We start from the raw sequence: 16,345 nt of genomic DNA, 5'->3' as shown, positions 1-16,345 counted from the left end.
CGTGCTGTGCGGTCCGTGTGAGACAGTGGGCTGCACGGGAGCAGGGAGGCGCACACGGGCTCTGAGAGTGAGATGAAGGACTGGGATGGGAGCTGGGACTCTGGGACCCACACCCTCTGATTCGGCAGGCTCCACCCTGGAGACCCCAGTGGTCTGTGGGCCGGGGATGCAGAGGAAGGCGATAGGCTGCGAGGTGAACCCAGGGCTGGTGAGGCTCCCAGGAAATGGCAGTCTCCACTGGAGTCGGGCACACGGTCAGACGGTGCCCCTTTAGGAGACGTCGGTGGGTTTTCTCAGGTGCCCTGGATTTCACGCAGCCCCTCCAGCCAGGACTCTGCAGTGGCTGCTTCCTCGGAGCCTCACCCTGGACCCTCTGCCCTCCATGCCCTTCTGTGTGCAGGACATGGGGCTGGCAGCAAGGGTTAAGCCTCCTTGCTGTAAGGACGGCCTTCGTGTTCCCACAGGATCACCTGGATGGTCTCCATGAGCTCCGTCAGCTGGGCCTCCTTCCCTGCGCCATCTGCCCTGTTGTTGAAGCCACAGTGGCGCCGTGCACAAACCACGTCCAGGTCGGCGAGCTCCTGGTTGTCAGTGTCCCGTAGATACTCATCCAGGGAGCCACCCTCCAGGTCCTCCTCCCGGGTGAACACCAGGACAGTGTGGGCCAGGATGCCCACCCCGAAGACCTTCTGGAGGTGCCTGACCACCTCCTGGTCCTCCTTTGTGAAGCGGCCCAGCTGTGTCACCAGCAGCACTGCATGTGGCCCTGGGGTGCAGCAGGCGATGGCTGCCCAGGGGCCCTGAGTTGCCCCTTCCCGTGAAACCCGAGAGGACAGAATATCGGGGGTGTCGGTCACCTCAAGCTCTTTCCCATCCCAGTCTCGGCAGCCATGTTGGAAGGTCATGGTCACGGGTCTGGCGCTGAGCTTGGATTCGAAGGCTTCCCTGCCCAGGATGCTGTTTCCTGTGGCGCTTTTCCCACTTCCACTTTTCCCCACCAGCAGGAGCCTCAGCCTCTTTGGGGTCTTTTCCTTCTCCTGCAGATCTAGAAGCATCCAGACAAAGCAGGGGGGGGGGTGGGAGTTATAACCCATGAACCCCATTTAGCCTCCTCAGAGTCCTCAGGCCTGGATGCTCATGACCCCAGGGGCTGGCTCTTCTGGGAGGAGGGGCAGGAGTGACATCTGTACAGGAGACCTGCTCTGAGCCCATGTTCTTTTAAAAAAATTGTTTTATGGTGGAAAATATACAGAAATATTTGAAATCCCAGTTGTCAGTGGGTTTTGGTGGACAGTTCAGTGGCACTGTGCACCTTCACATTGCTGTGTGATTGTCACTCTTATGCATCTCTTGAATTTTTGTCACCCCAACTGAAACTCTGTCCCCATGAAACCACAACTCCTCATTCCTCCCTCCCCCTGAGCCCCGGCTCACTGCCAGCCTCCTTCCTGTCTCTGTGACCTGTGCTCTTCTACTCTCCTAGGGGCCTCAGAGACCTGGGTCCCTGCACTTTGACCTTCTGTGTTGGGTTCCCTTCTCTCGGCATCACAGTGGTGTCAAGGCTCACCCACCCTGCAGCCTGGTCAGAATTCCCTGTTCGTGCAAGGCCGGATGCTATCACATGGCATGGATGGACTATACTGTGTTTACTCTCACATGTGGGCATGAGCCATTTCCACTTTTTCCTACTATGAATGATGCTGCTGCGCACCTTAGTGGACCAATGCCAGTCTGAGTTCCTGATTGGGTTCTACGGGGCACATACCCAGAATGCAATTGCTGGATAATGTGGCAGAATGCCACGTTTTTGTGTTTAGGTTTGAAACATCTTGTCAGGGTCACATCTTCTCACCCAGATAGAATCAGCCCAGGATGAATGGGGGACCCTGTGCTTTCCTGGGTGTCCCTGATGATGAGGGCAGAGGTGTGGCCTCTGTGTCTGTGTCTTGTCCCCGAGTGCCTGACCCCATCACTTCCCTCCACTTTTCCACATTGACTGTGGGGAGGGTGGTGCCTTTCAGCCAGACACTGGGCTCCACTGCACAGAGGCTCCCCGGGGGCGCATTCCTGGGCTCCATCCTGGACTTCTGGGCTGGATGTTCCCGCCCAGCTGCATACAGGACAACGGGCAAAGAGGAGATGTGGACATGCCAGCCTGATATTGAAAACCTGCTGTGAGGGTTTCAGAAGTGTCTGGGGTCTCAGGCTGAGAAGAGAATTCCTTCCCCCGGCCTTTCACCTCATCCCCGGAGCAACAGACAGGTGTCCAGTGGCCCCTCTGGTCTCCACATCTGCTCCACAGTGAAGACATTGGTGTGTCTCAGTGACAGGGCCTAGCCCCCTAAGGCGTGCCTGGTATCCTTGGCTGGTGGACCCAGCAACCAACTCTGGTTGAGGACACTGGTTTCCTCCAGCTTCCCCCACGTGGCTTTGAGGGCAACGTGGGTGAATCGGGGATGGGGGGTGTCAAAGAAGCAGGGAATGCAGAGTGCTCATCCCTGCTGTCCCCCCTGGTCTAGAGCTGGACCAAGACAGGAACTCCCACCTGGGCAGCCAGGAAGCCAGTCCATGCCGAGCTTACCACTCAGGCTGCAGAGAGGATTCTAAAAGTAATATTGAACCTTGATTGCCATGAGAATGGCTAAATCAGATATCAGTTCTTGTATCCGTAATTTTCCCACGCAGAGTATTAATAGGGCTTCCTCTCAATGACTCAGGCCATTGAAGTTCATACACTAAATAAATCATTAGTGTCAAATACATAATGAATCACAAATAAATTCTTCTGGCCAGGAACATGGACACATTGCCAGCACTTCCTAATTCTGTCTCCCCCAGTTAGATGATGAGGTCAAACCCATGACCCTCAAGCCCCTGACCCCAATGCAAAAGCTTTGGCGGGAGAGCCCTGGGGAAGGGCCAGCCCAGCCCTAAGGCAGCCACTCACTCACTCCTTCAGTGGTGCTGGGCGGCCCTGTTGACCCTCAGCACCCCCCACCAGAGTCAGCCCATTGCCCCCTGAGTTGGCTATAAGCCTTTGCCACGGGGAGTAGTCTCCGCACACTCACCTTCCCAAGGGCGTGGCTGGAGCCATCTGTTGCCCCCTCTCTCCCACTGTACTACTCAGGGTCTTTCCCTCTTATTTGGTGGGGTAGGCAAGGCCCCACCCAAGGGCCCTGTGCAGGGTGAAGCCTAGCTGGTTGCACTCTGCTGCCTCCTCAAGTGCACCCCTGCACGCCCACGTCCCTGTGCACTCCTCCCTCAGGGCCACCTATGCTGCAAGGTTGTGGTACCTGCCAACATGTCTCGGGTAGGACGCTGGGATGGCGCTCCTGCGGGGCTGTTCCAGAGAATCAGCTCGTATCCTTCATCCTCCACCTGGAGAAACAACATGTCTGTCTTAGTTTCTACTGTGCCTCACAAGGCAGCTGGCTTTGCCTTTCTCCTGCCAGAAGGAAGTGTTTGCATTGCTCTGGGGGTTGGACTGAGAGAGGAGGGGGAGGAAGGTCTGAGACACGCTCTACCTCCTTCAGGGACCCTGTTTCTCTCTCTTTGCTCCTCGGTCCCCATCGTCTGTCTAGGTGATTTCATGGAGAAGGAGCCATCAGCTTGTGGCCTAAGGCACAATGGTGTTGGGGTGGACACAGGGTCCTGGGATTCCACTGTGAGGAGGGAAAGAGCAGAGATGCAGAAGCAGGTCTGATGGTCTGTTCCAGGAGTGGTGGGAAGATGAGCGGCCAGACTGGGGCCGTGAGCAGGAAGCTGTGGTACGGGGCAGGCTAGGGCCAGGTCCTGGTGCCCGGATGATCCTTGAGGATGGCCTGACCAAGAGGGTGGCCGCGGGCTCAGAGGTGGGTGGGCAGGTGCTGTGGTGAGGAGGTCCATTTCCCTGGCACAGGAACTTGACAGTGTGGGTACTGTCCTGCTGGGAGCCAGGGGACCTCAGTGCCCAACTTCATGGCCATCTGTTAGCATGGTGACACTGTCTGGGCCTCAGAGTCCCCGCAGTGTGAAATCTGGGCTTCAACTAGATGTCCCTGTGGTCCCTATAGCATCCCAACCCACTTCACGACATTTTCTAGAGGGCCCAGTCTTTGCAGAGAGGGCCCTGTCACCCAGCCAGGACCTGTCGTCACCCTTGTGGGGTGACAGCAGTGCACCTGCCACCTCCTGCACCACCTCACAGACCCACACGGTTCCCTGTCTCAGCAGCCCGTCTGTCTGCATCTGCTCCCTCTCCCCTGTGGGCTGGGGATGGGAAGTACGCAGCCCAGGACTTGTCTGCCAGGACACACAGGACACAGGGAGACACTCACAGTCAGGGACTGTCTCCAGGTGAAAGCCCCAAGTGTGGGGACACCTGTCTCTCAGAGCGTCCACAGATCCTGCCCTCAACAGTGCCTCACACCTCTTCCCCCTTCCACTTTGTCTCCATCAGAGAACACGGAGCAGGCGGGTCACCCTGCTGCTTCTCAGGAAGAAAGTGGACCTCACAGAAGCCTCTTCCCCTCTACCAGACTAATCGGGGTTTGAGGCAGGACACGGAAGGCACAGAATCCTCTTCACCTCTTAGTCACAGCCCCTTGTAATGTTCCTCAAAGACACACACAGACTCGACACACACACACCAAAAGCAACACACTCTCATAAACATGACACAGACCACTCCCACAATGCACTCCTCATGGAACATCCATCTACTCACAAACATACCAACACACAAACACACACATTCATACCACACATGCACACACAAATGTAACACACAAACACAATGCACAGTGTCCACACATATACACTCATGCACAACACACATACACTCACAAATGCAGCACACACACACAAACATCCATGCATAACTCATATGCAGACATAACACACACAAACACACACAACATTCACATCTATAGCCTCAGACATACAAACACAACACATGCAGAACCACACCACAGACTCACAAATACAACATGTACACAACATATACACACAACCACAACACACACAGACACACTCACCCACACGTTTGGACTTACCACCCCGCTGTCCGCCGGACCAGAGGAAGAGCCTGGACTCCTGACTCCCAGGACCAAGTGCTCTGGTGAGTTGTCCCTTTCTCCATTTGGGGCCGACTCTGTAGGCTTCTGGGGGCCATGGCCAGAGGAATTTAAGGCAGCCTCACTGGCATTTGAATGAAATTGGAACATTGCTTATATTTTTCAGGAAAATGTGACAGAACGCTCGCTGAGCTGCAGAGCTGCGCTGGAAGGAGCCGCTGTGTGCTGTGAGGGGGAACAGGAAGGGGGCGGAGCGCCCAGGGTTAGGCCTGCCTGAGTTGGCTGTGTGCAGTGTGCGTTTGGTCTGCAGCCTCAGTGATGTAAACAGGAAAAACAAGGGCAGGAGAATATTATTATTTTCATTCTGAACCAGCTTAACCAGAACTCAGAGGCTTAAAGGCAGCAGGCTCTTCTGAAAACTGTATGCTAGGGGATGGCTTTTTACTGACTTCTCTTTTTGAGAACGGGGGATTCACACAGCTATCTATGCCTTCCCTATGGTGACAGAAGTTCCTTGTTCCTTTTCTTCCCCTAACTCATCCTTCCTTTGAATGTTTTCTCTCAGAACAAGGCCTTGGACTTGAACTGGAACATCGACTCTCTGAGTCTTGAGCCGGATGTCTTCAGGTGGGAGCTACAGCACCGTCTCCTGGGTCTCTGGCCTGCTGACTGCAGATCTCAGGACGTTCACTCCAGGATCACACGAGCCAGCTGCTTATGATGAACCATGCGAGCACACTCACTGTCATAAATAAGTGTTCTTTATAATAAACACATCTTTCTGCACACACATATGTGGGTGTGCACACTCACACACATTCTGTGTCTGACAATTCCAAATCTGTGACATAGCTGAGCAGCCCTAATGCTGGCTTCTTGTTTTCAGACTGTGTCTTTTCCTGCCCGTTCGCGTGAGCATGACCTTGGGGTCAAATCCCACTCTCAGCGGGCCTGTGCCCCTGGGCTGTGTCACTGTTGTTTTTGTTTTTGTTTTTAACTTTGCCATCCTCATGCCCCCTTTAGCTGACACAGGCCAAACACAGTCACTTCTCAGCGTTTCCTCCTCATGTTATCACAGTGTCTTTCCTCCACGTGCTCAGGCCTTGGTGCCCCCCTTCAGTTACTTGAATGCTTCATCCCATCCTTTTCCTCTGGAACTTTTGTAAAGAATGGAACACATAGCCCTGGCTGGCATAGCTCAGTGGATTGAGCGCGGGCTGGGAACCAAAGTGTCCCAGGTTCGATTCCCAGCCAGGGTACATTCCTGGGTTGCAGGCCATGACCCCCAGCAACCGCACATTGATGTTTCTCCCTCCCTCCCTCTCTCTCTCTCTCTCTCTCTCTCTCCCCGCCCCCCTGCCTTCCCTCCCTAAAAATAAATAAATAAAATCTTTAAAAAAAAAAAAGAATGGAACACATTACTCACAGGTCTCTGGCGGTGCCTGTGTGAGCACACTTACTACACTGCACGTAAACGTCCTACACACCGGCTTTTCACTGTGCCTCTTCCGTGTTCTGATACAAAAGTACTTACTGTGCTGCTTCAAGCCCCCAGCAGGCCTGTCCGCAGTTACTACGTGTTACTGACTGTCTTCCCTGGGCCACACTGCACACCCCCGGGGACTGCTCTGTGACCACCAGCCTGTGCTTCTCCACCCTCTCCTTCCCCACCCAACTCCCAGCCCTCCTCCCTGCTGGCAGCCATCAGTCTGTTCTCTGTTTCTGTGAGTCTGTTTGCATTTTGTTTGTTTATTTTGCTCCTTAGATTCAACATGGGAGTAAAATTATATGGTATTTGTCTTTCTCTGTCTGACTCATTTCACTTACCAGAATACTGTTTAGATTCATCCATGTTGTCTGGTATTTTTATGGCTGAGTAGAATTCCACTGTGTATATCAACATATACAGTTGTTATTTGTCAACTATACCTCAATAAAGCCAGAAGATAGAGTAGCTGAAAATATTTTTAAATGAAAATGAAAATAATATAGCCCAAAGTCATTAGGGTAATGATATACATTATATGTCCATGTTGGGGGGGGCGGGGCTCTGCCTGCAGGGTCCCCTAGACGCCATGGATGAGAATAAGTCTACCAAGACATGATCTACTTGGGGAGGAAAGGTGACCTATCTCTCACAGGAGAAGGACCAGGAGCATTTTCCTCAGTGGCCTTTTATTGGGTTCATTTGCACAGGAATACAGATAAAGCTCATTAATCATTGCCAGGCAGTAAGGGTCAAACAATGGATAACAAAAAACTCTGAGGGCCTATTTTGAGTCAGGGTCAGATAGCTAAAGAGCTATAAAACTTTGAGGAAGAAACTTACTTGTTGCTTAGACCCTTATCATTTAATTGAGAGCATTCTAAACAAAGCAGGTTTCACAGGATTTTACATATTCTTTCTTAGGCCTGATTGCCCAGAGAACCCGCCCTTTCCAGCACAGGGCTGCACCACCCTCTGTCATTGTTTCAGGCTTAGGTGGAGCAAGGGAAGTAGGGCAGCCAAGAGATTAGGAGATTTCTCACAGACAATGAGGACTCAGGCTTTGTCAAAGCTGAGGGGTAAGAGTCCATTACCCCCTTTTGCTGTAGCCCCCAAAATCCTTCCTTGGGGGCCTCCCACGTGATCGTGCCTGTCTTAGATCATTCCCCCCTTGGGGAATCTTACCAATCATTGGCTAACTGGCCAAGCATTGGGGGCCAGTTATGGATAAAGTAAAAGGAGTAGAACCAGTGCTCCTGCCAGGGAGATAATCTTTTGTCTCCTTAGTGGCTTACTGTCCAAGGTCGCTCCCTCAGCCTTAGCCTTGGTGGGGGTCACAGCTTCTGAAACCAGGCAGGGCGGTTCCCAACATGTCCATATCATAAATTATGTATAAAAGCTGGGTTATAGTCATACATGGACAGTATATAGCAGTGAGAATGCACAGTTTATTGCTACATATTATCATATGGACACAACTAAAAACATCATGATAAACCAAAAAAAGCCAGATTCAAAAGAATGCATAGTGCATGAGTCCATTTATGTGAAGGACAAAGACAGCGAGAATAAACCTATTTTGCTAGAAGTCCAGCCTGAGGTCACCCAGGACCGCTGGGGGGATGCCGGGATACTGATGGTGCTCTGCTCCTTCCTCTGCGTGCTGACACTCAGCCGGGCTCAGGCTGTGACAATTCTGAGAGCTGCAAAGTCAAATACCTCCTTTCCTCCATGTAAATTATATTTCAGCAAAAACTTAAAACTGAAATAAAAAGGGAGGAAACGCAGCAGCACAGAAGCAGAAACAAAAGCACATGGAGAGAAAAACCCTTGCGATGTTTTTCTTGTATGCTAGAGAGGAAGGGGGTTCTAAAACACAGGTGTAAGTACACCCATAAGTATAGCCAGCTTCTAGAAAGACTAAAACAATCGCATGCAATTGCACTAAGAAATTCCCTCAAGGTCTACTAAGCATGATGCTGAGCCAGGGCCCCTGCTCCCCAGTTCCCCCTGGGCTCCCCACTGAGCCCAGGGAGGAAGACGAGACTCTGCGTGCCGTGGGTGTGATGGTCCCGAGATGAAGACGTATGTGCGTGAAATCCATCTGAGCGTGCAGTTGGGACCCAAAGCCGTGGGAGGACAGTGAAGGAAGCAGGGTCAGATGGGGGAGACCTGGGCTGTGAGGACTCACAAAGGGCTTTAGCCACGTTCATAGGAGCCAGAGCTCCACTGTCCCATATGGGACAAGAGGTCAGGCCTTGGTCAGTCCTAAGAGCGGTCATAACCGTGAGCTGCCCTGGGAGTAGGGAGCAACCTGGGGGAGGCGACTCTCTTCAGCTGAGAGTAATCCTGGGGGGACTACTCTCACTCTCAGCCTACCATTGAAAGGAGGGTTGGTGGTGAGCCGTCAGCCATCAGCACCCCAGTCAGCCGGGAGACCTGGGGCTTCGGCCCTGCAATGGTCCCCTGAGTCATGGAAACCAGTAACCACAGCTACTTGGCAACTGGATGTGCACTAGACCAGTGGTTCTCAAAGCAGGGAGGGTCTGGGGGTGGGAGGAAGAGGCCAAGTTAGCAAGACAGCAACTGATCAATCTCTGCACTTTCAACAGATGATTTTTCAAACCTGGGAACTGGTAACTGGTAGCAAGTTAGGCCTACAGAGTGTATCTCTTTTTTTAATTTTAATTAATTTATTTATTTTTATTATCCTTACCCAAGGACACTCCTTCATTGCTTCCAGAGAGAGAGGAAGGTGGAGGAAGGGAGAGAGAGAAACATGGAGTGAGAGAGAAGCATTGATCAGTTCCCTACTTTGTCAGGGGGTCATAACCTTGGCATGTGCCCTGACCCGGATCAAACCCACAACCCTTCTGCTACAGGATGACACTCCAACCCCATGAGCCACACCGGCCAGGGCTGGAGCTCGTGTCTTTTATAAGATGCTGCCCGTCCGAGAGCAGGGGGCCATGATTCCACCAGAGGAGCCTTCCAGCCAGTACCTGGTGTTTGAGGACCTGAATGTCTAACTGTTTGCTCCAACTGCTCAGGTGTGTGTTTGACCCCACTGCCCTCCTTCTCCGTCTTCCTGTGGGTGTGTTCCTCGTCCACCCTCTGTCCTGGCAGAAAACCTTTACTCCCAAGAGGGGAATGGTATCTCAGGCGCAACAGGCTGCAGGGCCCTGTTTGGGCAGAGGGGCTTTGGGTCCCTTCAGATCACACCAGATGAGACGGCCTCTGACCCCTCAGGGGACAGAGTTGCCTTCACAGCAGCCCCTAGTCTTGTGGTTTCCTGTCACAAGCTGAACCAGAAACCCTTGTTCCTCAGCCTTGGCCAGAACACCCAAACCCAGCTCTTTTTAAGACACAGCTGAACCCTGAGAGAATGAAAAGCAAAAACCACCTCAAAGTGCACGGCCCAGGCCCTCTGCAGCTCACTGTGGCCACAGCCGCAGTTGTTTGGTTTCCCTGCACCAAGGGGGTGGTGGGGGTGGGGGCGGAGGTGGAGAGGAAGGTCACCGAGGAGGACCCCAGGAAAGGGGCACGGACAGGATGCTGCCAGGAAGCAGCAGAGATGGGGACGCAGACCCTGCTCTGTCCTGTGTCCCAGGCTCACAGGCGATGCGCTGGTTTTTAGTCTGTGTGGGCACATTTGCTGGAGCGGGTTTTCCATTCAAACAGTGCATTCTGGGTGAAGTTGTCTGTGACAGATATTAAAATCCTGGGAGCTGGAACGTGGAGGGCTACCTTAGCTCAAACGTCCTCTGAATTTTTAGTGATTCCGAAATACAATGGTGTGGTGAAAACTGCTTCACAGGGCGGAAGTCTGCACAGGCCCAAAGGAGGCCACTGCCGTGTCAACCCACCAGTGAAAATCTCCCCGTCCCAGGGGCTAGGATTTTTCGGTGTTAAGTCACTCTTTTCCTTTGAATTTTCTCATGTTTGTTTTAGCCTGTGCACACTCTCCTTAAACAAACACAATATTTTGTGCCATCTTATTAAAAATCATATACTTGATAACTTCACTGTCCAATATGGCAGCTACTAGCCACATGAAACCATTAAATGATATGAATTAAAGTAAAATAAAATCTGAAATGTACTGTCTCCATCACACCAGCTACATTTCAAGGGCTCAGGAGTGACGTCTGGCTAGTGTCTGTCCACCATGCTGGACAAAGTAGATATTCAAAATTCTGTCATCACACACTATTCTGTTCAACATTACTGCTTTATAAATAAATTTTCTACACAAAACCATCATCAAATGCATCTTAATATGTATTCTCAAGAAATCTGCGGTATATTTGTCACTGGGGATGGAGGCCTTGACCCGTTTTCGAGCACAGCTTTGAACCACGAGATACAATGACTAGTAAACACCATAGGGGCACGTAAACCACTCCCCGTCACCCAGCCACGGCGTTCCCTCCTCCCCTCCTCCTCACTTCTGTCTTAGTCTTCACCCAAGACTGCAATCACCTCACTCACTGGAAGAGCTAAGACACAGAGAAAACACTCCCTGTAATGGTCACGGGCCAGTGTTCAGAAAGACAGGAGTGGAGAGACTTGGCTGAGAAGAAATTTCATCCAGGAGATCTTTTATTTTTTTAGTCATGACTTAGTTATTCATTTTTATCCTCACCTGATTAGAGACAGGAGAAGGGAGGGAGAGAGAGAGGGAAAGAAACATCCGTTGCCTCTCGTGCATGCCCCAACTGGGACCGAACCTGCCACCTAGGCACATGCCCTGACCCCAACTGGGAATCAAACCCATGACCTGTGGTGACCTGGGACCTTTTGGTTTACTGGATATGATGCTCCAACCAACTGAGCCACACCAGCCAGGGCCATCAGAGATATCTTTAACACTCTGCTGGGACTTCTTTTTGGGTGGCCCAAGGATGAAGCAAGGAAGGTAATGTTTGTGTCTCCAAACCCAGAGGAATGTTATGAAACAAAAGGACATTCTCCTCCAGCTGCTGGGGGTGCCACCAGCTCTCAGCCCTGTCTGGCCATTGGCTTCTGCCGAGGAAGGAGGCTCATGCAGGTCAAGTGTCCTTCCTGGGGGAGACTGACATGTGCAAACTGGTCCCTGGGATTATGAAGCCCCTCCCCTTCCCACTGGGCGTACACTCAAACTTGAGTGTTCGAGGAGGAGCGGGGTCTGCCGTGGCTGCATCGCAGTCAGACTGCCCCCTGCAGCACCCTGGGCTCCCTCCCGAGCTGCCCTGGGATGGCTCCCCAGTGACGCCCCTGCTCAGGAAATCAGGTGAGCCCACACGTGGACAAAAAGTTCTGCAGTATTGACTGCTGGTTCCCAGTTATGCTCTAAACAGTTTTAGAACAAATTCATCCTATTTTAAGGGAAACGATTTAAGGCCTTCGGCTTAAGTGAAGCCACTTTACAGGAACTGTAAACTGTATACAATTTAGTTTACACATTGCTGGCAAAGAGAGGGTCCTTAGCATGAAGTAAATAATAGCTCTCACCAGGAAGAACTTGGGCGTTAAGATGTGGCCTGTGTTTTCTGTGCCTTGTCGCTTCAGATATGCTGCCAGATTTAAACAAGAGACTCACTGTGTGACTTGAGGCAAGTGACTTGATTTCTCTGTAACACACAGAGAGTAACTCTCCACGTATCTTGTCAGCTGCGTGTAAAGAAAGGAGGCATGGCTGTGAGCATGCTCTGGGACTGCGAGGGTCTTTCCGGATTCAGCACTGGAAGGTAACAGGCTGCTGTCGCTGCTCCAGTGGTGTCTGGTCTCCCTGTCCCTCGGGAGCCGCAATGGAACCCACGAATGCAGTCAGTCGGGTAAGAAAACAACTTCAGGTGCACATACCTGTCTTGCCATCTCCTGTGCCCATGTTCTACAGAAGTCATCCTGTCCTCTCTAAGCAGAATGTAAGCTACCAGCTGTTTAATCATTGTGGAGAATGGTTTTACATTGCTCGTCCCCCATTTCCCCGGCCCATTCATTTCATTGGTAGAGCCTCCTCTCTGGCCTTGGAGCAGAATTGGGGTAGTTAGCTCCCCCGAAGGTGGGACCCACAGTTTGGCTCCATGTCGCTGATGCTCAGGACACTGGTCTTTCAGAGGGCCAGAATGGAGATTCAGGCAAGCTTTGCGTGATGAAATCTGTTTCTAAATCCATCTCATCCCCACCCCAAGTAGGTTTTTCTAGGATCCAACATGGCAATATGCTGGAGTCCTACAGAAATCCAGATATTTAAAAACCACTGGGGGTGGGGGGAGGCTGGAAGCAAGGGGGAGAAGTGGGTTTGGCTGGGGTGAGTGGGGGAGTGGTTGGGAGAAAATGCAGGCAACTGTAATTGAACAACAATAAAATAATTAATTTTTTAAATGACTGATTTATTTTATTTAATAATGGAGCTGGCCTCTCTTTCATAAATGCAATATATTGTGAGAGTGTCTTTTGCATATGTGACAATAACTCCTTATCCCTAAAAACATCCCATTGGCATTACCAGCATAGTACTAAACTGTCTCTTGGCAGGACCACACATGAAGAGCCAATGCAGCAGAGGATTGGAGCTGAGAATCGTGCTGGTGGGCAAACAGGGACGGGCAGAAGTGCCACAGGGGACAGCACCCTGGGGAAGCAAGCGTTTAGCCCCAGCTGCCCTCCCAGACCTTTACTCAGACCTGCAGGGAGAGTGCAGGATGCTAGGGAGAGAGGGTGCTGGTCGTCATGGGCACACCAGAACTGTGTTCAGGGAAGGATCCGATCCCCTGCACAGAGAGGTGCAGAAGTGCTGCCTGCTCTCAGCCCCAGGTCCCCATGTGCTCCTCCTGGTGATGCAGCTGCACCGCTTCACTGCCCAGGACCAGCAGGCTGCATGGAGGGTGAAAGTGGTCTTTGGAGAGGGTGCTCTTAGAGGGTCCTCCTTCAGCCACAAGGAGGACGATGGGGGAGGCTCCTGGATGGAGTACATTCACCACTCAGGAAATAAAGCCCTACGCAGGCTGGTGGCTGCATGTGGGGGCAACCATACGCCTTTAATAAGCAAGCCAAAGGGAGTGATTTGGAAGACCAAGAGAATAAGTTGATGGACTTGATGGAGGGCCTGATGGTAGAGAGAAGTGGGTAGCCCTGTATCAATGAGCTGTACGGCCTAGCGACAGGGCTGGAATGTGGATGTGAGTGGTCAGAGGAAAAATTAGAGGGATTCAAAGGGAGTCTCATAAAGTACATGGGAAAGCAGAGACAAGGCACAACCAGAGCCAAAGGCAGTTGCTAAAAAGAGCCCCAATCCAAATGCAAGTGTGTGTTGTAGTTTGTATTCGATTGCTACTTTGGTTATTTTGTGTATTGCTCATTATATGAAAATTTTTTACTACTTACTGTGTAGTATGTGCCATTTGTTCTGTAAACTATTGTTAATTATACTCAGAAAATTAGTGACAATTCCTGGGAAGACCATTGGTTTGGAATGAAAGACTCCCAGGTGACAGTTATTGATCAGTAATTATTATCAGTGTCACAGAGTAAGGGAAGCCCAGTGCCTTCTCTATAAAATGCAGTGCCAGACATCAGTGAATAGTTGAGATTTGGCAAAGTTTTAAAATCTTACCATCACTCAATTTATCAATGAACCAAATTATTTTTAAAATGACCGTTTGTTTTGAAATATAATTCCAAAACCTTCTGAAACCTTAAGCACGACATTCCTCCTGTTTGCAAATGTCTAAAGCCAGTTTCATGTTCCTGGGAACTCCTTTTTCTAGGAAACACTATGATGTCTACTGAATGTAATAAAGATAATGATAAAATTTCCCTTGGCTGGTGTGGCTCAGTGGAGTGAGTGCCATGAACCAGGAGGTCCCCAGATTGATTCCCAGTCAGGGCACGTGCCTGGGCTGTGGGCCAGGTCCCCAGAAGGGGGAGTGCAAGAGGCAACCACACATTCATGTTTCTCTCCCTCTCTTTCTCTCTTCCTTCCCTTCTCTAAAATAAATCAATAAATAATCTTTAAAAAATACAATTTATACTGAATATAATGAAACAATAAAAAAAAAGATGTCAATGCCCTGAGATCCCGTGTCTTTCATTCTGTTCAGTGGTCTTTTCCTCAGAAGATGGTAAGTAGACACATGGCTCATTTCAACAATAAATCTAATTGTGTCCACTCAGCACACACAGACACACTCACACACCTGGTGTCTGTCATGGAAGTGCCCTGATTTCTGCAACACAAGGCCATCAGGTGAACTCCTTACTGATGGCTTGAGGGGGTTGTTCCGGCAGAAACACCAACACCTTTGGAGGGAGGATCAGGGAAGCCCATCACTGAGGTCCTTTGGCCAAAGATAAGGGATTCAACCCACTGTCTCCCCCTTTTGTCTTTCCTTACATGGTGCCTCCAGGAGAGAACGCAGGCACCTAAGGTCACCAGATAGAATTAGACATGGACCGTGCAGCGAGGACAGGGTTCAGACAGGGTGTGGGGGAGGCTGAAAGTCAGCTGCGAAAGACCTGACATTTGTTCTCTTGGGGGGCAGCCCAGTGAGGAGGTCACTGTCCTGAGGCTGGACAGGTGACTGAGGACAGAGGGGCCGCTGTGCTCTCGGACTCGGTGATCACAGAAGGTCCCATCGAGTTAATGATGCCTGAGTGGCTAGAACCACCTGATTTGTAGAAGCCACAGTTTTGGGGGGTAGGACGTCAGGAGTCTGAGGGGAGTGGCCCAGGCTCTCCAGGATACTGATCCCATTTAGACACTACCTGGGAGAGATTAGTACCTGAAGCTTCCTCACTGATGTAACTGTCACAATCACCCTTTTGCCTTTTGCTTTCACGGCCCTGGTGCATGGGCTATAACTCCCACACCCCTGCTTTGTCTGGATGCTTCTAGATCTGCAGGAGAAGGAAAAGACCCCAAAAAGGCTGAGGCTCCTGCTGGTGGGGAAAAGTGGAAGTGGGAAAAGCGCCACAGGAAACAGCATCCTGGGCAGGGAAGCCTTCGAATCCAAGCTCAGCGCCAGACCCGTGACCATGACCTTCCAACATGGCTGCCGAGACTGGGCTGGGAAAGAGCTTGAGGTGACCGACACCCCCGATATTCTGTCCTCTCGGGTTTCACGGGAAGGGGCAACTCAGGGCCCCTGGGCAGCCATCGCCTGCTGCACCCCAGGGCCACATGCAGTGCTGCTGGTGACACAGCTGGGCCGCTTCACAAAGGAGGACCAGGAGGTGGTCAGGCACCTCCAGAAGGTCTTCGGGGTGGGCATCCTGGCCCACACTGTCCTGGTGTTCACCCGGGAGGAGGACCTGGAGGGTGGCTCCCTGGATGAGTATCTGCGGGACACTGACAACCAGGAGCTCGCCGACCTGGACGTGGTTTGTGCACGGCGCCACTGTGGCTTCAACAACAGGGCAGATGGCGCAGGGAAGGAGGCCCAGCTGACGGAGCTCATGGAGACCATCCAGGTGATCCTGTGGGAACACGAAGGCCGTCCTTACAGCAAGGAGGCTTAACCCTTGCTGCCAGCCCCATGTCCTGCACACAGAAGGGCATGGAGGGCAGAGGGTCCAGGGTGAGGCTCCGAGGAAGCAGCCACTGCAGAGTCCTGGCTGGAGGGGCTGCGTGAAATCCAGGGCGCCTGAGAAAACCCACCGACGTCTCCTAAAGGGGCACCGTCTGACCGTGTGCCCGACTCCAGTGGAGACTGCCATTTCCTGGGAGCCTCACCAGCCCTGGGTTCACCTCGCAGCCTATCGCCTTCCTCTGCATCCCCGGCCCACAGACCACTGGGGTCTCCAGGGTGGAGCCTGCCGAATC

The 16,345-nt window shown here is 51.8% G+C and overlaps 2 protein-coding genes across 2 annotated transcripts; one reads left to right on the top strand and one right to left on the bottom strand.

Moving 5' to 3' along the window:
- Positions 1–385: 385 nt before the first annotated feature.
- On the bottom strand, positions 386–5,292 carry LOC114508154 (GTPase IMAP family member 6-like). Its single transcript, XM_028526164.2, has 3 exons — positions 5,034–5,292; positions 3,294–3,378; positions 386–1,045 (listed from the first exon to the last, which is right to left on the bottom strand). Exons 1-3 carry the CDS (start codon positions 5,202–5,204, stop codon positions 423–425), a joined length of 879 nt encoding a protein of 292 aa, XP_028381965.1. The 5' UTR covers positions 5,205–5,292; the 3' UTR covers positions 386–422.
- Positions 5,293–11,314: 6,022 nt separating this feature from the next.
- On the top strand, positions 11,315–16,078 carry LOC114507471 (GTPase IMAP family member 6-like; the record flags this gene model as incomplete). Its single annotated transcript, XM_028525272.2, has 3 exons — positions 11,315–11,325; positions 14,410–14,414; positions 15,419–16,078. Coding segments are annotated over 3 exons (639 nt in total), but the record flags the coding sequence as incomplete, so codon positions are not given.
- Positions 16,079–16,345: the final 267 nt, after the last annotated feature.

This window comes from Phyllostomus discolor, chromosome 10 (assembly GCF_004126475.2).
Source record: "Phyllostomus discolor isolate MPI-MPIP mPhyDis1 chromosome 10, mPhyDis1.pri.v3, whole genome shotgun sequence".
Lineage (NCBI taxonomy): Eukaryota > Metazoa > Chordata > Mammalia > Chiroptera > Phyllostomidae > Phyllostomus > Phyllostomus discolor.
The sequence above is the reverse complement of the archived record's forward strand: the minus strand, read 5'-3'. Positions and strand labels throughout refer to the sequence as shown.

Coding starts and splice junctions, on each gene's coding strand:
- LOC114508154 (XM_028526164.2), bottom strand. CDS start 5,204: ATGTTCCAATTTCATTCAAATGCCAGTGAGGCTGCCTTAAATTCCTCT. Junction 3,379..5,033: donor GTCCGGCGGACAGCGGGGTG/GTAAGTCCAAAC, acceptor TTGTTTCTCCAG/GTGGAGGATGAAGGATACGA. Junction 1,046..3,293: donor TACCCGAGACATGTTGGCAG/GTACCACAACCT, acceptor GGATGCTTCTAG/ATCTGCAGGAGAAGGAAAAG.